Genomic DNA, 22,055 nt, shown 5'->3' with positions numbered 1-22,055 from the left:
TAGTTTGATTCTATTCTTCTGTGCTTGGTGTTTCATACACCCTTTATCATGTAATAAATACATTACCTAAAAATAAAAATAATTTCTACATTTAAAGCCTACATCTAAACTCACCCTTTAAAAAATCTTCTATAATAATCTCAGCATCTGTATTCTCATCACAGAAACCCCCAGTCACATCAAAACTATATCTTTAATCAATCTTTTTATAGAGTTGTTTGCCATGGTCCGGGAACTTGACAGCTCTTTTACACTACAATACCCATAAAGTACGGCGATAGTACTTCCGGGTGTCATTCAATGGGTGGAGTCTGTATGTAACCAATGAGAAGCAGGCGGGATATTCAAACCTCAGAGTGAGTAAACAGACGCACAGACCGACGCGACGACGAGTGTTTCAAACGATAGTTATCATTTAACGTTAGTTATTATTTAGAGCGACGTCACGTTACTAGCTATCCATACAGATATATTAAACATTTATTTATTAACGTCAAGACTGTATATAGACTTTTGATAAGAGGAAACAGCGTCATTTGTCAGAGAGCAACGCGTGTATTTGCAGCGATTTAGTGACAGGACAGAAATGGAGGAAAGTGTTCAGGTCCGGTCTGCCTGTAAGTACTAAAAACGAAACGAAATTATCTGAAGCTCACAGTTCAAACAAGATATTTGTGACAAAAGTGTGTCGTGTTGTTGTGATGATGTTTTAGATGAGCGTCTGACCGCAGAGGAGATGGACGAGCAGAGAATTCAGAATGTAGCTTATCAGTATCTGTGTCGACTGGAGGAAGCCAAGAGGTCTGATACACACTTAAAAAAACACACACTTTTAAAACATGATTTGAGTACATGGATAAACTCACATCTCACAAATGCAACCAAGCCTGTTACACGTATACACATATACACTTCACACAATACTATTCTTCTGTGCTTAATCGTTGTCTCAATAAACTGTTAAATTGTTTTATTTCACTTTGGATAAAAACATCTGTTAAATGTCAATAAATTGTCACGTATGGTATTGTGGTGTTTATCTAATTCCTTTTATTCGCAGTGTGTGCTGATATGTTGTGTCTTGTGATCGTGGTAGACAGTAAAGGTGTTGTTTCTGCTCCTGTCAGGTGGATGGAGGCGTGTCTTCACGAGGAGTTACCTGCTCCTATAGAGCTGGAGGAGGCTTTAAGGAACGGTGTTTATTTGGCTAAACTGGGCCAATGCTTTGCTCCTGAGGTTGTTCCACTCAAGAAGATCTACGACCTGGACCAGGAGCGATACAAGGTGAATGTGTACATGTTACTGCTGTTAGTAGATCACATCTGCTTGATGATCTCTGAAAGTACAGGTTCAGGTTTTTTTTACTGGCTTCACCAAAAAAAGATTTCAGTGTCACATATTTACAATAATAATTAAAAAGGTCAAATATAAATGAATTGTATACATGCACATTTTATTCATCATTTGTAAAGACAATTGGCAATTTTAAATGTAAACTCTGAAATTTCACAATCCTAGTTTCAGGTATATCAAGTTAGACATCTCATCTTTTTGTAAGGAAGATAATGAACCAATACAGGGCTCAACGCAAAGAATTTGTTATACTGGCCCAGTCGGGCCAGTGGTTCAGGTTTTCACTTGCCCTGCCAAAATTTTCACTGGCCCCAATAAAAAATGTCTGTGTCACATATTTAAAAATAATAATTCAAGAGGTCAAATATAATTGTATACATATAAAACAGACATGTTCCAATGAAAAAACTTTACTGCTTTACCAGTAAACTGACAGCAAACAATCGGGCAAGTGACAATACTTTTTACTGGCCCGAACGTCTCGCGCTTGCCCTGGGCCACCGGGCAGTCCTTTATGTTGAGCCCTGCTATATCAATAAAACAGTGTTATTATGCTGTGTAGTTGCTTTTTCCAACAAAAAAGTCTCCCGACTTCTCTGCTTTACCTGTAAACTGACGACAAACTGCACAACGTTGCATCATTTCTTTCGTCGTGTTTTACCCAAGTAAATGTCTGCTTCCAAGATGTTAAATAATTATGTTTTTGTTTGGCCTGGCACCATCTTAATGTATATTTGCTCTTCCAGCAAAAGTGTCCACACCAACCAATAAGGCAGGAGAAACACTTCAAATGTGTCATAACATTGCATAATAAGTACATACAGACAATAATATATTTTAGTGACTGAGGGATAAAGGTTATCTGTCTTCGGCTGTTGCCAGTGATGTACTTTACAGTCTTAATGGGTGAAATGTGTGTGGATCTTTCTCTGATGTCTGATGTTTCTTACAAGGCTACTGGGCTGCAGTTTCGTCACACCGATAACATCAACCACTGGAGGAACGCCATGCTGAAGGTCGGCCTGCCAACGGTACGAAACGCTTTTGCTTTTTTTTCCGCTTATGGTTTGGCGAATGTTTCCAAAGTTGTCTCTCTATAGCACACAAACAGATTTATATGCTCCAAATTCTGAGATGAATGTTTCATTCTGTAGATCTTTCATCCGGAGACAACAGATGTTTATGATAAGAAGAACATGCCCAGAGCGGTTTACTGCATTCATGCCCTGAGGTCAGATTCAGTTTGAGTCAATGTTTGTGATGGAGTTCATGTAGCAAGTAGTTTGTTCATCGCTGGCTTGTATTTTAACAGTTGATATGTATTGATATGTGATTTGTGTTTCTTGTGTTAGTCTGTACTTGTTTCGATTGGGACTCGCTCCTCAGATCCACGACCTGTGTGGGAAAGTCAAGTTCACAGGTAAACTTTCCTTAAGTTTTTGTAGTGCCATCATCTGGTTTGTTAAGCACCCTGTTAGCTGTTTGCTTATTAACATTTCTTTTAATGTCCTGCAGAAGAGGAGATCAATAACATGAAACTGGAGCTGGATAAATATGGGATTCAGATGCCAGCGTTCAGTAAGATTGGAGGAATTCTGGCCAATGAGTTATCTGTGGACGAGGCGGCAGGTGTGTGGACGGGCATTTTAAATTGGTGGTGTAGAAATGACCCGCATCTCAATAGCGTCTGTGCCACACTGATGATTAATGCAAGAGTTTGTCTCTTCTCTTTGCAGTTCACGCGGCTGTGATCGCCATTAATGAAGCTGTGGATCGTGGCTGTGTGGAGGTCACAGGTCAGGCCCTGAGGAACCCTAACGCCATGCTGAACTCTCTACAGGACGAGCTGGTGCCGGTTTATCAGGAGATGTTGCGACAGGCACGAGTGCAGAAAGCGACACGAGCGCGCACCATCGTAAGAACAACAGACACAAACTAATGCATGATAAACTTGTGTCCAGTGACTGCATTTATGAACTGTGTGTTTCAGGGAAACGGATCGGTGGAGAAAGACATTTATGAAGAATATCTGACACAGAAAGAGATACAAGATTCTGTAAACCAAGTCAACAGTGAGTTTGTCATGAACGAAATATCTGAGAAAATCACAAAGTATTTTGCATAAAGAGTCACGCATATTAATAACATCTTTATGGACATTAAAGCACATTTTCCTCAATTCTAATTATTGTAATGCTTGATGAATTATGTAAAATTTTACAAACTGAATGTGAACAGAATTGTGTGTGTGTGTGTGTGTGTGTGTTAGTGCGGGCAGCAGTGGAGCGTGTAGATGAAGCATTAGACTCGGGTGATTCGCTGGTTCTTCTCTCGGCTCTGCAGAACTCTAGCCTGGCGCTTCGAGGTCTGATCAGAGATCATTCAGGCTGGTACCTGGAGCAGCTCAGTGCTGATAGAGAACAGAAAGCCCTGGTGAGATATAAACACACACACATGTATGTCTCTGTAGAGTTTCACACACTTTGAGCTCTTACTGATGTGGATTGCTGTGGGTTTCTCAGGATCTTGGCTGTGTAGATGCTTTGGAAAGAGATGAACTGCAAGACGGCATCAACGTGGCCAATGAAGATGCACAGAGAGATCGAACTAGTGAGTGAAATCTGTCATCATAACTAAGTATTAGTCATGGAGTGCAACAGTCAGGCTGGCCTCCAGAAATAAAAATCTTGCTTATAATCAGAATGGCAAAACTTTGTCAAAAAGTTTATCTTAACTATTACATTTATTTATATATATTTTATTTGTGTTGGTCTCATTGTTTTTGTTCTCTTGTTTGTTCTGTTGTCCATGTAGTGTGAGTTGTACACCATTTTAAAGACTATTGCACTATTGCTATTCTGTCTGTTGTGCTGAAGAATGACAGCAGACTTTAGAGTCAACGTGATTTACATTTACATGACATTTTACAGTTACAGATGCATTTAGCGGACGCTTTATCCAAAGTGTGACCTTTGCACTTCTAACACAATAACACAATTCTCTACCACTGAGCTATATAGAAGATTTACACTTTAATAATTATATTATCTGTGTGTGCAGTGCATCATGCAGTTTGTAAAATAAATGAGGCTGTGCGGCATGGAGACGCCCGTCAGACGGTTCGGGCACTAATGAATCCAGATGCCCAGCTGCCAGATGTGTATCCGTTTGCTGCAGAGCTTTACCAGAAAGAGCTGGAACCACTGCAGCGCCAGTGTCCACAGGTAACACACACACACAGATAATACACACATCACTGCAGTGCCAGTGTCCACAGGTAACACACACACACAGATAATACACACATCACTGCAGTGCCAGTGTCCACAGGTAACACACACATAGACAAGTAACACACATCACTGCAGTGCCAGTGTCCACAGGTAACACACACATAGACAAGTAACACACATCACAGTGTCCACAGGTAACACGCACACAGACACATAGATAACACACAGACAGACAGGTAACATACACACATCACTGCAGCACCAGTGTCCACAGGTAACACACACACACAGATAATACACACATCACTGCAGTGCCAGTGTCCACAGGTAACACACACACACAGATAATACACACATCACTGCAGTGCCAGTGTCCACAGGTAACACACACATAGACAAGTAACACACATCACTGCAGTGCCAGTGTCCACAGGTAACACACACACACAGATAATACACACATCACTGCAGTGCCAGTGTCCACAGGTAACACACACATAGACAAGTAACACACATCACTGCAGTGCCAGTGTCCACAGGTAACACACACACACAGATAATACACACATCACTGCAGTGCCAGTGTCCACAGGTAACACACACATAGACAAGTAACACACATCACTGCAGTGCCAGTGTCCACAGGTAACACACACACACACAGATAATACACACATCACTGCAGTGCCAGTGTCCACAGGTAACACACACATAGACAAGTAACACACATCACAGTGTCCACAGGTAACACGCACACAGACACATAGATAACACACAGACAGACAGGTAACATACACACATCACTGCAGCACCAGTGTCCACAGGTAACACACACACACAGATAATACACACATCACTGCAGTGCCAGTGTCCACAGGTAACACACACACACAGATAATACACACATCACTGCAGTGCCAGTGTCCACAGGTAACACACACATAGACAAGTAACACACATCACTGCAGTGCCAGTGTCCACAGGTAACACACACACACACAGATAATACACACATCACTGCAGTGCCAGTGTCCACAGGTAACACACACATAGACAAGTAACACACATCACAGTGTCCACAGGTAACACGCACACAGACACATAGATAACACACAGACAGACAGGTAACATACACACATCACTGCAGCACCAGTGTCCACAGGTAACACACACACACAGATAATACACACATCACTGCAGTGCCAGTGTCCACAGGTAACACACACACACAGATAATACACACATCACTGCAGTGCCAGTGTCCACAGGTAACACACACATAGACAAGTAACACACATCACTGCAGTGCCAGTGTCCACAGGTAACACACACACACACAGATAATACACACATCACTGCAGTGCCAGTGTCCACAGGTAACACACACATAGACAAGTAACACACATCACAGTGTCCACAGGTAACACGCACACAGACACATAGATAACACACAGACAGACAGGTAACATACACACATCACTGCAGCACCAGTGTCCACAGGTAACACACACACACAGATAATACACACATCACTGCAGTGCCAGTGTCCACAGGTAACACACACACACAGATAATACACACATCACTGCAGTGCCAGTGTCCACAGGTAACACACACATAGACAAGTAACACACATCACAGTGTCCACAGGTAACACGCACACAGACACATAGATAACACACAGACAGACAGGTAACATACACACATCACTGCAGCACCAGTGTCCACAGGTAACACACACACACAGATAATACACACATCACTGCAGTGCCAGTGTCCACAGGTAACACACACACACAGATAATACACACATCACTGCAGTGCCAGTGTCCACAGGTAACACACACATAGACAAGTAACACACATCACAGTGTCCACAGGTAACACGCACACAGACACATAGATAACACACAGACAGACAGGTAACATACACACATCACTGCAGCACCAGTGTCCACAGGTAACACACACACACAGATAATACACACATCACTGCAGTGCCAGTGTCCACAGGTAACACACACACACAGATAATACACACATCACTGCAGTGCCAGTGTCCACAGGTAACACACACATAGACAAGTAACACACATCACAGTGTCCACAGGTAACACGCACACAGACACATAGATAACACACAGACAGACAGGTAACATACACACATCACTGCAGCACCAGTGTCCACAGGTAACACACACACACAGATAATACACACATCACTGCAGTGCCAGTGTCCACAGGTAACACACACGTAGGTAACACGCACACAGACACATAGATAACACACAGACAGACAGGTAACACACACACATCACTGCAGCGCCAGTGTCCACAGAGGTGTTTGTTGCTATGTTGATTGTGTGTTGTTTAGGGTGAGATGCAGCAGGAGGAGTTGTTTGTTGCCGTGGAGATGCTGTCTGCTGTAGCTCTTGTCAATCAAGCTCTGGAGGTCCGAGATGTCGGTGCATTTAGTGCTGCGCTGCTCAGTCCTGCTGCTGGACTCGCTGATATTGATGACAGTCTGATTCAGAGGTCTGTGCATGAAAGTCCTTAAGCAGAAATCCCATAAATATAAAGATATTAAGATATAAAGTTAAGGGGACTCTTAATGAAACATGGCTTGCAAGAAAAAATCTTAATCAAAATAATCCCTTTGAGAAAAGTGCTGCTCAGTTAGTTCTGAAACAAGTACTGTTTTATTCTATATCAGTTTATAAATGCATTTTTACACGCATACACACGGATATATACATTTGAAAAATCATGAGAATTTAAGTGTAGAGCTCTTCTCTGCTACATCTGGCACAATATTAAATATAGAAATGTACACTTTAAAATGACTTTTGTAACAAGAATGGGTTTAAATGTTTATTAGTCATTGCAGTTTTTAAGAGAACATATGGTACAATTGAACAAATTAATGTAATTTCCTTTGCGGCACAAACGCGCTAATGTGCATCCCAGGTGTAGAATAATGTGCCTAAAGCATCTTGTTCTTTTAAAGTGACGCATATCCTCGCACAACCGTTAAAACACAAAGAGAACAGATAATTTGCATTTTTTTTAAGTCCCCCTGTAGTGAAAATCAATTTTTTATTGTTTATATGTCTATGTGGTGTTTTAATATGACTTTATGCCAGAGAGTTGCTATCTTATGAATCTCTGTGTGTGTGTGTGTGTGTGTGTGTGTGTGTGTGTGTGTTTAGATATTTTGAGGAGCTGTGTGTTCTGAAGAGGAAGGCAGGTAAATCTCTTCTCACCTGGAATGACCTCCAGACGGGTCTCAACACCATCAACACTGCCGCCCACGAGGAACATGAACGTCAGTTCATAACAATGTCATACACAATAAAGTCCTTGTATATTGTAGAGTTCAGTGTAAGTAAGTTTGTGTTTCTGCAGAGATCCTGAGCATCAATCTGATCAATCAGTCGCTGTGTCGCAATGACCCTCAGAAAACACTCGCTGCGCTGATGCTGCTGTCACGTGGACTGGAGGACGTACAGTCACACAATGCCATCCGCTATCATGATGTGCTGACCAGACTGAAGAAACGCAAGGCTGAGGTGTGCAGCTATCTGACAGTGATGCGTTGCTGTATTTACGGTTTATGATCAGATTAGTGTGTCATTTAAAGTGATAGTTCATACAAAAATTGAAATTCTGTCATAATTTCTTCACTCACATGTTGTTTTAAACTTTAATTCTGTTAAATACACAAAAGGAGATATTTTAATCAGGGTAAGCAGTATGCACGCATTCACGGTTCCCATTGACTTCCATAGTATTTGTTTTTTCTACTATAGTAGTCAATGGGTACCATCAAGTGAGTGCTTACCATCTATGATCAAAATATCTTGTTTTGTATTTTTTGTATCTTTAAGTGATTCATTAATACATTTCAATAATGATTGTTTGTGTTACACGTTTGCTGTGTATTGTGACGATGTCTGTTTGTGGGAGAAAATACTAATTTAATATCTAAACATGTCTATGTAGCTGAGTCGTGACCCTGCAGCTGAGCTCTGGTTGGATGACATTCAGGAAGGTGTCAAATTGGCCAATCAGGACACTCAGAAAGCACTGAAGAGTAAGTTGACCAGCTCATGCACACATACATACTGTTTGCTTTTACCTTTGAACTGTGTTTAATGTGTATGTGTGTGTTTAGTGTGTCTGGGACTGGCAGCAGTGAATCAGGCTGTTAAAGAGGGTAACCCATCTCAGACTGTGCGTGTTTTGCGTCTGCCCGAGGTGGCGCTGCGGAGCGTGGTGTCAGAATGTGCTGCTGGGTATCAGACAGAGCTGTCCGCCCTGCTCAGAGCCAAAACACTGGAGGGTCAGTGCAATACACAAACACATCACTGAATCACAAACAAACACACTGTTTATTATAGAGCCGGATGTGAGTCAATCACTATAACTGCTAATGGAAACTTTAAAATGTGTTATATCACGGGTCTGTTGAATGCTGCATTCTGATTGGCTGAGAAATGTTCTATGGGTGTTGATTATTTTTCTGTAAACCGCACACCTAATTTTTCAAATGTCTTAAAAATAGGCACCAGAGCAATGTTTGTGGTAACCGTGTGATAAGCGGAATAATTGACTCCGGTCCTTTGACTTATTTGAAAATAATGCACACCTGCATTACCACCTTGGTGTGCATTATTTTCTTATAATTCAATGGCCCGTCGTCAATTATTCCTTACTTAAAATCCACCTGCTAATATAAAAGAAAATGTGAAAGTTCCCATCAGGTCATAGGGACTCATGTACACTCGCCTGTGCACTACACAAAACAGAATAAATCCATCACACCACTCATCTCGTTTTTTTTTTTTTTAAATGTTTAACTTAAGTCTGAGAGATCCCAGAGATGGTTTTGTTTGATCAGGGTGTATGTGTGCGTTTAACAGGTGATAACAGAAGTCCGTGGATGAGAATGAAACTGTCTGGCGGGAGCTCTTATTTCTTCCACCTGCAGAAGCTGGAGGGGTTTTGGGAAAGACCTCACGGGTTCATTCAGAACAGCACCTGCCTGACACATGAGGAGATTCAGGTGACATCACACACCTGCATGACACTACAGCACATTATACAGAAGAAAAGAGCTCAGCACTGCTGTACATGTTAACATGTGTCCCACAATGCACTGTGTTTGACATGACCTCCATTTCTTGTATGATGAATGCACATCAGCTGCAATCTCTTGCTTGACTATTCTGATCAGGCTGACAAAACACTTTTTATTCAATTTTATTTATATAGTGCCTTTCACAATTGTTTAATTGTTTCAAAGCTTCACATTAATAGATACAGGAGAAAACACAGAAAAATTGATGGACAACATGAGCAGCACAATACAGCGGCTAAGATTAAACTGTACTAGCGAGCGTAGTAATTATTTAAAGTATAGAAGAGGGTGCTAAATTAAGACGATGTCAGTTGACTTCCTTCAAATATCAAATGTAATTTTTTATTTCTGATGAGATGATTTTAACATGCAGCATGTTATGGTTATTTGACAAATGAAGCATGCTTCTGTATAAAATGAGTATTGTGCCATGCTGCATATTATTTCACACTGTTTAAATGTTTTAGTATGCAGTACTATATATTGTGTTATTTCCCCGGACAGGCTGTGTGCAGTAGTGTAACAGCGGCTCACAGCAGAGATGTGCAGTGGAAGGCCAGTGAGACGCTTGTGATTCACCTGCAGGCGCGCATGCGAGGATTCCTGCTTCGACAGAAACTAGCTGATCGTCTACACTTTCTTAACACGCAGCTACCTGCAGTCATCACTATTCAGGTGAGTCTTATCTGCTGGTCAATGAGCAGTTTGAAGAATGAATGAACCTCGTGTCGTTTAAACTCATGTGACTTTATTCCATTAATCACAACAGAGATGCTTTGAAGAATTTTAATACAATTATAGAGAGCCTCCTTGTAGAGTAGCATGAGAAGAGAACAACATGAAAGTGTCATCTAAGAGTCATGCATGTTTGTGTTGTGTTGTGTTGTGTTAGTCTCACTGGAGGAGGTTTCTACAGCAGAGAGAATACAGACACAGACTGCAGTACCTCTATCAGAACTGGAGAGCTATTGTTAAGGTAACACAAACACAAAATACTGCTTTTAATACAAATCAACAACATAATGTTTATCTGACATGTATCTTAAAAGGGACATATCATAAAAATCTGACTTTTTCCATGTTTAAGTGCTGTAATTGGGTCCACAGTGCTAGAAAATGTGAAAAAGATCAACCCAGTAACTTAGTTTTGCTAAACCATTCTCTGCAGACATGTGAAAAAATAGCTCATTAAAATTTGGCTCCCCCTGTGATGTCACAAGGGGATCTTATTATATAACACCACCCCTTAATCTGCACTATACAACTACAGCACTGCATTTAGTGCAGAGATCAGCTCATTAGCATTTTAAAGGACACACACAATAACAGCACATTTTTGCTCACACCTATAAGGTGGCCATTTTAAGATGCTGTAATAAATGATCTATATGGTATGGCCATGATGCTGTTATAGCATTTAGGGTGGGGTGTATGATCTCTGAAAGCCAATGTTGACATTTGAAATCACACTCCTACCCCAATAGAATCTGGACCTTCATTTGATAGACCCAGGCAACGATGTTGTTTAGTAGACACGCCCCTTACTGCTGATTGTCTACAAGTGTGTTGTGGTACTCGACCCAACTCCCTTATCCAAAGTGATTTTAAAAATTCAATTACTGACAATAACAACATCAGGGTTTGTCAGAAACTGTCGCGTATGTTTTGTTACATGTGTTTGATAACTGTCCTCTCTCAGATTCAGGCCATGGTGAAGATGTGGCTCACCCGCAGGAGATATCTCGCCCGGCTCAATTACTTCAGGAGAAATGTGAGAACCCACCATCAGTTCTCTACATTTTTGTGTGTGTGTGTTTGTGTGATAATGTATGACATATGCTTGTGTGTTGTCAGGTTGCCGCTATCATCCGGATCCAGGCGTTTTTCAGAGCCAGCAGGGCCCGTGATGAGTACCGACTGCTGGGTCTGTTTCCTTAACACGTGCTTCCCAAATCAAAAATAAATATCTGAACATGTATCATGAATGTATTTCACTGTTTACCCATCAGTTTGTGTCTCTTTGTATTAGGGGTTGTCTTTACAGCATTATTCTCATTGATCTGTGTCCATCCTGTCTTCAGTTCACTCCAGCGCTCCGCCGCTTTCTGTGGTCCGTAAGTTTGCTCATCTGTTGGAGTTTGGTGATAATGACATCCGTCAGGAGGGAGAGCTGCTGCGTCTCAGAGAGGAGGTTGTGAGGTCTATACGAGCTAACAGACAGCTGGAGGCAGATCTGGACCTCATGGACCTGAAGATCGGACTGCTCGTCAGGAACAGAGTCACGCTGCAGGTCAGCAGAGGTCAGCTGTGACAGTCTGCTTCTCTTCATGTCTGTGGTTCTGAGCGTCTCTCTGTCTGTCTGTCTGTCTGTAGGAGGTGGTGTCTCACTGTAAGAAGCTCACAAAGAAAAATAAAGAGGAGCTTTGTGTCATGATGGCGCTGGACAAACACAAGGGCCTCAAATCAATGAGCAAAGAGAAGAGAGAGAAACTGGAGGCCTATCAGCACCTCTTCTACCTACTACAGGTACACAAACACACACACACTTACTCACACATACTCATGTTTATTTGACTTCATTAGACAGGGAGGTCGTTCTCTGTTTTTATATCAGGTTACTGATCAGTTTCTGTCTTTAACATTTGATGTTTAAATCTGAGATGATGATGATTTCTGTTTTCTCTCTTTCAACATGTTTGTGTAAGTGGCTTTGTGATAATGCACATTCTGTGTCAGGGTTCCCACGGGTTCTTGGAATCCCTGAAAGTTTGTGAATCTGGGGGAAAAAATTCAAGGTCCTGGGAAGTTTTTGAAAATAAACATACATAGATACAGGTCATTGAAAGTGCTTGAATCTATTTTATGCAAGAAGTTTTCTGGGGAAAAAATCCATATTATTCCCTGTGTAGTGTAGGATAATATCATAAAAATTATAGACTTTTTAAACACACGTGTTAAACTGTTTGCTTTAAATGCTTATATCTTCTGTATGTGAATGTTGATTCATACCAAAATGCTTTTGACACATGAAAACGTCTCGGGTTACGTATGTTACTGTTGTTCCCTGAGAAGGGAACGAGACGCTGCGTCTCTCTTGACATACTTCCTGCGTCCCTGTAACGGCGTCTTTGGCAATATTTCAGATAGCGATATACTTCCTGGCTCCCGCGTCACCCTGTCTTTGTCGTTAAGCCTCACAATTGGTGGAATTTGATATACACATTCAGGGATATACACTTGGAGGCGTCCCCAAAGTGTCACTGCAGTGACGCAGTGCGAGTTCCCTCGAAAGGGAACTGTAACAATGTATCTTTAAAGGTAACACAATGTAACCTTGCTCTCGCTTGAAATCTCCCCACCTTTAGTCCTTGAATTTGAGGTTATTGGACCTGGAAAGTCCTTGAATTTGAAGTTAACTAAGGTGTGGTGACCCTGTGTGTAGGGCTGTAGGAATAAAATTGAATTGAAATTTGCATTGTGACAAAACACCTTTTCTTGTGTGTGTGTGTGTAGACTCAGCCCTTGTATCTGGCTCAGTTGATCTTCCTGATGCCTCAGAATAAAAGCACCAGGTTTATGGAGACGGTTATCTTCGGTCTCTTTAACTACGGTTCAGACTGCAGAGAGGCGTTTCTGCTGCTGCAGCTTTTTACTGCGGCCCTGCGACATGAGATCAGGTAATAAACACACAAACACTATAGAGCTCTGTGACACAACACTGTGATCTCTGTGTTGGGTTAAGTGTGTGTGTTGATTGTGGGATTTCTTCTGTAGTGTGAAGGTGGACCGGCCGCAGGAAGTTGTAACCGGAAGCCCCACCGTCATTAAGCTGCTGGTGAGTTTCTATCGTAACGCTCGCGGTCAGAATGCATTGAAGGACATCTTGGGCCCAGCCATCAGAGAAGTTCTGGATGACCGAACGCTCAACATCCGGACCGACCCGGTGGAGATCTACAAAAGCTGGATTAACCAGACAGAGAGTCAGACAGGCCAGAAAAGGTCAGAATAACACAAATAACACAGTTTTAAAGGTGCACTGACAGAAATGCTATAATCTACATCTGCTGTATAAAGACCTCACATAATGAACTGTTGTTTTATCTCCATACACCGCTAGTCTATTTACATTAAAGTCACCATCGTGTTTCTACAGAAGTCCTGAACAGATCAACTCTGTAGAGCAGTTTATATGTTTAGGGCTATTGTTTCATCACTAAGTTGTCTGAGATGATGTCATGTTTGTCCTGTGGAGGCTACCGTAGCTTCTGATTGCATTTCAGTATTGAGGAATGAACGGTGGACTAAGCGCTCATACCTGTTTGAAATCTCACCACTAGATGCTGCAAAAATCTACACACATCAGATCCCATCTATCTGATTGTTTGTATCAGTTGAGAGATTCGATGTTGAGGATTTTGATGGTGTTTCTAAACCACCTGAAAGATAAAGATTTATCAGTTATCAACTCTGATTTGACAGCATGTATGTGTGTTTGATACTTGTGAATGGTCAGATAGGTCAAACAGACAGACATACTGTTAAAGATTCCTGTATACTAACGTGTGTGTGTGTGTGTGTGTGTGTGTGTGTGTGTGTGTGTGTGTGTGTGTGTGTGTAGTTGTTTAGCATATGAAGTGAGTGTTGAGGAAGCGTTGAGTCACAGTGAGGTACAGCAGAGACTGAACATCTCCATCACTAACCTGAAGAATCTCACTGATCGAGTGCTGAACGCCATCATCAACAACACAAACAAACTACCGTAAGTAACATCACACACATTTACTCTCACATGGATTTAAAAGTGATCTTTCCACACATACACTGAACACGGCTTTCACAGGTCATGGAATTTCTGAAATATCGTGGAATTTTAAAAAGTCTTTTTGTAGACATGAAAGTCAGGGAATTTGTAAAAAATTGTTTATTTATCAAAATGTAATGCACTTAAAGGAATAGTCTACTCATTTTCAATATTAAAATATGTTATTCCCTTAACTAAGAATTCTTGATACATCCCTCTATCATCTGTGTGCGTGCACGTAAGCGCTGGAGCGCGCTGCGACACTAAGCGGATTTAAAAGAGGAACTATATTTTATGGCGTAATAGCACTTTTGGGAGTACTTCGACTCGCCTGAAAAGTCCGCTCCCCTTCTCACTCTCATAATGGGAGAGGGAGGGTGTTACTGCGCCGAGTCGAAATACTCCCAAAAGCGCTACGTTTTATTTTGTACCACCAAACTTGCTCGTATAACTACTCGTCTTAAATAGGAAAAACGTTGATGTGTTTGGTCACTTCTAACTTTATCTCTAAATGGCACCACTGAATGAATGGGGCCAAGCCAAACGCCATCGAAGCGTCGCAGCGCGCTCCAGCGCCCACGTGCACGCACACAGATGATAGAGGGATGTATCAACAATTCTTAGTTAAGGTAATAACATATTTTAATATTGAAAATGAGTAGACTATTCCTTTAACTTGTGCCGTAAGGAATCCCATTTCCGGGTCCCAGTCTCTGCTATAATTTAACCATTTGTTTATTCATTTCACAGATTTAAGATACATTATTATAAACTCATGGTGTACACTACATTATCCATACGCACGACATCCTGGACACAGATCATGGAAATTCAGATTTTTAGTCAGGGAAAGTCAGGAATTTACAGTGGGGACCCTGACTGGACATTTTTAAACCGTACTTTTTCTATGTGGTTTGGCCATTCGTCCACACGCAAACACAGTATTATGTGACTGAAACCAAACTTTTATAAAACTCCTGCCAGGGTGAAGATTTTTAGAAACTCTGGTTGCAGCCTTGTCGTTTTTGGCCTGTGACGTGCTGATGGGAAACTGAACAATGGCTTCAGATTGGCTAACATGACTTTACAGTTAGGGATATATCGGCGTCTGTTAATTTGGCATGCTATAGACAAATTTCAATATGTCCCAGAGCTGTGTCGGCGTGTAACACCATCCATAGTTTATTTTTTCTGCACGCTATACAAAAGACAGTAAAAGATGCTAACCGGAAGTCGTTGGCGGAGTGAAATGCTAACGGCGGCTCGCATATTTCACCCGGGAAACTTGTCTATTGACAGCGCTTCATAGCAGGTTTTTGTATGTTCGTGTGGACGCGGAGATTTTTTAACGAAGGAGGGAAAAACTCCATTTATAAAAATGTGGGTTGTAACAGTATACCGATATGGCGGTATGCCATGATATTAACTTTCACGATTACCATACCGTAAACATTTGCTTATCCACAGTTTTGGGGAAAAAATAATAAAGCAGATCTCACCTGTGCACATGCAACTTAATTTGGCGTGACTGCTAGACTCCACTCGTTTATGTAAGAGCCAGAGACTACAAATTCTTACCTCTATCCCCCACCAGAAAAAAGTTAAAATCTACAGTACTTGTAAATGAATGCGGGGTTGTCCTTGAAGATGGATATCCAGTTTGCAAGAAATGTGGATGAAGAGTGGCTGCAAAAGGAGGCACTAATGCCCATTAAAGTGATATATATTACAGATCAATATGAGTTGATTATACTTAGGCCATATAATAAAAAACTATACATTTCACTCACTATGTGACAATGTGAACAAATGAATATATCCAGAGCAGCGCTGAGAGAATTTAATGACTATTTCATCATTTTATTTAAAAGATTAAAATTAAAAATAGTAATAAATTAAGAATCAAAGTTTATTTTTTCCAAAAAAGTTTCAATGTTCAACCCAAAACCCCTATCTGTTTTTTTATAAATTTATGGGTTATTGTAGCTTATGATTATAATAATGATGAGTGTTTAAAACCGTCAAATAATGAAACTGTGATAGTTTCTGAGACGATTATCATACCTTAGAAGTCTCATACCATTACAACCCTAATAAAAATGCCCGTGTACATGTGGACTAGGCCTCACATGGCGTGTTGTTGAGATGTTTGATGTGTGTCTTTATCAGGTACGGTTTGCGTTATACTGCTAAAGTTTTGAGAGACGCCCTACAGGAGAAGTTTCCACAAGCCACTGAAGATGATTTGTATAAGGTTTGTATTTATATTAAACTTCATCTGTGTGTACATTAGTGCTCTGCAGAGACTTTTTTTTATGTTAACTCAAAACCTTAAATCATTTATTCCTTCTGTTTTTAATCCACTTTGACCAAAAATTCCAGATAATTATTCGTAGTGATGTCACAGAAAGACAGCCAATGGTTTTACATTTGTGTGTTTGTGTACAATAAGATTGTGGGGAATCTGGTCTACTATCGCTACATGAATCCTGCGGTTGTGGCTCCGGACGGTTTTGACGTGGTTGAGTTCGGAGTCGGTTCTGCTCTGCTCCCGGGTCAGCGGCGCACGCTGGGCTCCATCTCTCGAATCCTGCAGCACAGCGCTGCGCTCAAACACTTTCACGGAGACTCCGCCCATCTGCACGCCCTTAATGAATACATCACGCGCACGCATGCCAAATTCAGGTGAGTGTTTTCCATCAGTCGGGAGAAACTCAGACCGGTTCGTGTTTGTGTCTGATCTCTGTTCTGTCTCACGCTACAGGAAGTTCCTGCGAGCTGTGTGTGATGTCCCTGATCCAGAGGAACGTTTTAATATCGACGAGTACTCTGAGACTTTAATCCTCAACAGACCGGTCGTCTACATCTCCATCAGTGAACTTCTGAACACACACAGAGTCAGTCTACACTCACATTAACACACAGTCTCATCCTTTACATACTTATGAAGATTTATCACACTGTGATATTACACAATCATTTAAACATAATTATTATCATTTATTTAGTTTAAGTCTCTCTTGACTAATAGATCAGTGCTGTCTGTGTTTGTTGTGTAGCTGCTGTTGGAGCATCAGGATTCTCTGTGTCCTCATCAGTCTGATCCTCTTCATCAGCTGCTGCAGGATCTGGGCTCTGTGCCGACCATACAGGATCTTGTTGGTACGTCAACCCACCATGACTGTGTTTCAAACCCTTGTGAGCTACCTACTGTATTTATTAATCTAACATCTGTTGACACAGTTAAAGGTGCTGTAGAATGCAATCGTGTAGTCATACACGATTGTTTCCTCCTTATGTAAATCTTGTGCATGCAAAAGAGCGCTGGAAACAGACCAATCTCAACATAACACTAACTGTGACATCACAGTCCAGATGTACATCACAACAATAAATTAATTACAATGTTGCTACAATTCTAAAACAAAGTTATGACTGCTGAGTTAGCGCTCTATGCTAGTTAATGCTTTATGCTGAAGTTCTACTATTGACGTTACAGTTACATTTTGCAGGTTCATACTGAAAAGACACAAACTTACCATTCAGAAACGTCCAATAACAATCTATCTCCAAACAATTGATTATTTCTCAAAATCTGTATCTTCATCTGATACAGACTCAAACAATAAGATCTGTTTACACACACACACAGAGCTACTGAAGGAGAAACAGCCAATCAGAGCAGAGCTCAACATTATTATTTATGACCCTTTTAAATAAGTTAATAATAGACCATTTCATTATAAAGGTGATTCCTAGGGTTGTAAATGGACATGTTTATTAGCATGGGTTTAACACGGCTGCACTTGGAGTCTAAACTGAACCTGAACTCAGATGTTAAGAGTGATGTTGTTGTGTTTGTGTTGGAGAAGGGCAGATCAACCCTGCAGATCCAAACATCGAGCAGACCTTAGCCAAGACGGAGGTTTCTCTGACTCTCACCAGTAAGTTTGATGTGTTCAGAAGCTCTGATGATCAGTCTGACGCCAGAGGAATTCTGCTGAGGTGAGCTGGAGCTGTCAGGAGGTCTTGTGTTGTGAGTTATGATGGGCTGTTATGTTTCATTCTTGTCTGTTTCATCTTCAGCACCAAGCAGCTGATAATTGATGTGATCAGAACGCAGCCTGGTGACACGCTCAGTGAGGTGCTGCGAGTCTCTGCCTCCAGAGATCAGGTACTGATAATACCCCTGACCACTCACACATTAACTTTTAAGTAGAAACTTCTTCTATAAATGTATTATAATGTAAACAGTGTTTTATTATGAGGCCTGTGTGTGTTTAGGAGGTGCAACACGGCTGGATGATGCATCAGCGCGCTCAGAGAGACCAACGAACTCCAGAGAAAATGAAACGGAATCAGTCTCTTGTTGCCGACGGTAACCTGACGCTAGAGGAGAAGAAGAGGAAAATCCAGAGGAATCTGAGGAGACTCGAGTCTCTGGGAATCCTCAGCCCACCTGACACGCATGGACAGATCTTACAGCTCATCGCTAAAGTAATGCACACCTCACCAGTCAGTTGTGTTGGTTTGACCGTGTCAGATTGTGCGTCTGCTGATGGACTGCTGTGTGTGTGTTTGTGTAGGACATCCGTCATCAGCGTGTGTATCGTCAGAGGCGTCAGGCCGAGCTGGTCAAACTCAGACAGACACTGTGTGGTCTCCAAGGAAAGAGCTCGTTCCACTCAGAACAGGTGGATTATTACAACCAATACATCAACACCTGCCTGCAGAACCTCACAGCCAGGTACAATCACGGACACACACACACACACACACACACACACACACACACACACACAGTCCACCTGTTGAAATCTTTTCTAGTCTTACTTTATTTAATTAGACTTTATTCTCAATATGAATATAGCCTTAGAAGCTGACAGGGCATTTAAAAGAAAAGACAGAAATGTTACATTAGATTTATGAGTACATTCTTTAAAATATCTCCAGTACAGGCAAACTGTTACTTACACACAGAGCGAGTATTGTAATGTGTGTGTTTAATGTGCTCTGTTTGTGTCTCTCAGTAAAGTCAAAGGTAAGAATGTTTCTGAGAATAAAAGCCGTAAGAAGAAGCAGCAGTCGGCTCTCACCTACACGGCTGCACGTCTGCATGAGAAGGGAGTCCTGCTGGAGATCGAGGACCTGCCAATCACACAGTATGATACACAAACACACACATTAACACAATCATTTAACAAATCTGAGAGTTGCCGTTTTGAATGCTGATTGGTTAAGAGAGAACAGTCTAATAACAAGTGTTGCACAACCTGTTTATTTATTTATTTTAATGAACTATAGTTGACTAGATTTAACAGAACAATGACACTTATTAACAACATGTATGTATATTTATATTATTATGTCGTAGCACTTGAGGCTGTGCTAAACTGAATCTTTTGTGTAGTTTGTGATGTGTTGTGATTTTTATGTGTTTGTCTGTAGGTTTAAGAACGTGATCTTTGATATCGTGCCCGCTGAACAGGACGGATGCTTCCTGGTGAAAGCTCGTTTCATGGGTGTGGACATGGAGAGATTCCCTCTGAAATATCAGGTGAGCTCTGAATATAGACGCTACAGGAGATGAACTGTTATATCACTGCCATTACATAAGATGCTGAACATCTTAATGCTTGAAAAGTGACCTGTGTGTGTGTGTGTGTGTGTGTGTGTGTGTGTGTGTGTGTGTGTGTGTGTGTGTGTGTGTGTGTGTGTGTGTGTGTGTGTGTGTGTGTGTGTGTGTGTGTGTGTGTGTGTGTGTGTGTGTGTGTGTGTGTGTGTGTCTGTGTTTTAGGATCTGCTGCAGTTACAGTATGAAGGTGTTGCTGTGATGAAGATGTTTGATAAAGCCAAAGTGAACGTCAATCTGCTCATCTTCCTCCTGAACAAGAAATTCTTCAAAAAGTAAAGCATTGCATCACATGACTGAAGTTCAGAAGCACAATGGTTCTACTACAGTGACAATCTTACTGAAATACTCCAGTTTCTTTCTATTTGAGCAGCCAGAAAAGCTTTTTATATCTTCTACCTTTATAGAGAATGTACTTTAATAACCGTGATATTATTTGCTTTAATGTCTAACAGTTAAAACACTCAGTTATACGTCATTAATGGGATGCTTTCATGTATCATGGGTCATATTGATATCGGTTTCCTCTAAGATTTTACACTTTAGTATTTTTCTGAAATCCTCGCTCATGTTCACTTTAGTGATGTTTGCAGTATGTCGTTTAAACACATATGAGAATATCTTTGAACACTAGTATCAGCACATCTCTAATGTATCTGGACGTGCATGTGTGTTATTGTAATGATCTTTTAAATGAAAACACACTAACAAATGATAAACACAACTGTAAATATTTTCTGTCCTAATTATTCCCTTGAATGAAAGTCATGTCATCATTTCTTCACCTTCATGTTGTTTTTAACCTGTATGATGGTAAGCACACAGTTGATGGTACTCATTGACAAAATAAATACTATTGAAGTTAATGGGTTCTGTCAGCTGTGTCCTTTATCTGAATATCTTCTTTTGTGTTTAAGAAACTCGGGCAGGTTTAGAAAAACTTAAAGGTGAAGAAATGATGACAGAAGTTTCATTTTTGGATGAACGATAACTTTTTTCTTTTATATGAATGTCTCGTTTGTCTACACAAGTGTTGTGTCATTTATATGTTCGATCTCTGTCTGTCTTTTTCTTCTGTGCTTTTAATATAATGTTGTTTTTATTCACCATTAAAGATGTTTGCATGAATGTGCAGTTTCTTTTGAAGTGGATTTTTGCTGCTGTTGATCCATTTCGTCTAAAAGTTCAGCTTTTGCCAAAGCTGCTATTGGCAGATTTAATTATTTAATTACTTTTCATAAAAAATTCCTTACTGACCTTAAAACTTTAAATAAAATCACTTTCTTTATATATATTTTTAGAACATATTTTATAATCCATAATCTTTCCATATAAAAATGAAATGTTGTAAATGTCTGTGTATAAATACAGCACAGGATTTTATGATTATATTGTGACCTGAGCTGTCTTGTACCCTGTTAACCAAACAAGCACATTTATTTACATGTTTGGTTACTCGTGTAAAATGAAAATTTTATGAAAAGTCTACATTTACTTCCGCAGTGAATTTGAATTTCTGCAAATCTGCTAAAAGATGATTTTTCTCTATAGACGGTTTCAGCAGTAATTACATAAACACGCGGCTTTCGTGGTCATCTCGTAACTTCCGGTAAACTCTGCTAAGAATAAATAACAACAAAGTCCTTTTAAAGTAGTTTATTTATATAACAAGCAAAATAAACAACACATAGATTACATGGTAACCAAAACATTTGTTATTTTCTGTTATTTGTTTAAGAGTTCAGTCTACCAACTGGTTTTAAACAAACAAAAACCGGAAGTACACTCTAAAAAAATAATCCGTAAAAAAAACGGACAATGTCCTGGCAGAAAATTACCGGCACCTTCTCCGTTATGTTTACAGAATTTCCGTTTATTCAAAAACTGAACATTCTG

At 40.6% G+C, this 22,055-nt stretch overlaps 1 protein-coding gene across 1 annotated transcript; it reads left to right on the top strand.

Annotated features, from left to right (window-relative positions):
• The first annotated feature begins 332 nt into the window (after positions 1–332).
• iqgap3 (IQ motif containing GTPase activating protein 3) lies at positions 333–21,291 on the top strand. The gene is made up of 38 exons (XM_073872654.1): positions 333–617; positions 714–801; positions 1,128–1,284; positions 2,307–2,384; positions 2,508–2,584; positions 2,706–2,773; positions 2,869–2,982; positions 3,090–3,268; positions 3,344–3,425; positions 3,623–3,786; positions 3,876–3,963; positions 4,414–4,577; positions 6,961–7,121; positions 7,796–7,911; positions 7,992–8,155; positions 8,589–8,679; positions 8,761–8,928; positions 9,509–9,651; positions 10,231–10,401; positions 10,619–10,702; positions 11,426–11,497; positions 11,581–11,650; positions 11,808–12,016; positions 12,100–12,252; positions 13,240–13,403; positions 13,501–13,725; positions 14,345–14,485; positions 16,697–16,781; positions 16,980–17,212; positions 17,292–17,424; positions 17,587–17,690; positions 18,395–18,532; positions 18,614–18,701; positions 18,812–19,024; positions 19,114–19,274; positions 19,558–19,689; positions 19,976–20,084; positions 20,325–21,291. The coding sequence occupies exons 1-38, from the start codon at positions 587–589 to the stop codon at positions 20,436–20,438; spliced, it is 4,932 nt and encodes a 1,643-aa protein (XP_073728755.1). The 5' UTR covers positions 333–586; the 3' UTR covers positions 20,439–21,291.
• Positions 21,292–22,055: the final 764 nt, after the last annotated feature.

The sequence above is a fragment of the Misgurnus anguillicaudatus genome, chromosome 10 (assembly GCF_027580225.2).
Source record: "Misgurnus anguillicaudatus chromosome 10, ASM2758022v2, whole genome shotgun sequence".
Taxonomy (NCBI): Eukaryota; Metazoa; Chordata; class Actinopteri; order Cypriniformes; family Cobitidae; genus Misgurnus; species Misgurnus anguillicaudatus.
The sequence above is the reverse complement of the archived record's forward strand: the minus strand, read 5'-3'. Positions and strand labels throughout refer to the sequence as shown.

Bases quoted from the DNA above. Each gene is read 5' to 3' on its own strand.
- iqgap3 (XM_073872654.1), top strand. From the start codon at position 587: ATGGAGGAAAGTGTTCAGGTCCGGTCTGCCT. The intron at 11,498-11,580 runs GTGAGAACCCAC...GTGTGTTGTCAG, and splicing joins TCAATTACTTCAGGAGAAAT to GTTGCCGCTATCATCCGGAT. The intron at 19,690-19,975 runs GTATGATACACA...GTTTGTCTGTAG, and splicing joins GAGGACCTGCCAATCACACA to GTTTAAGAACGTGATCTTTG.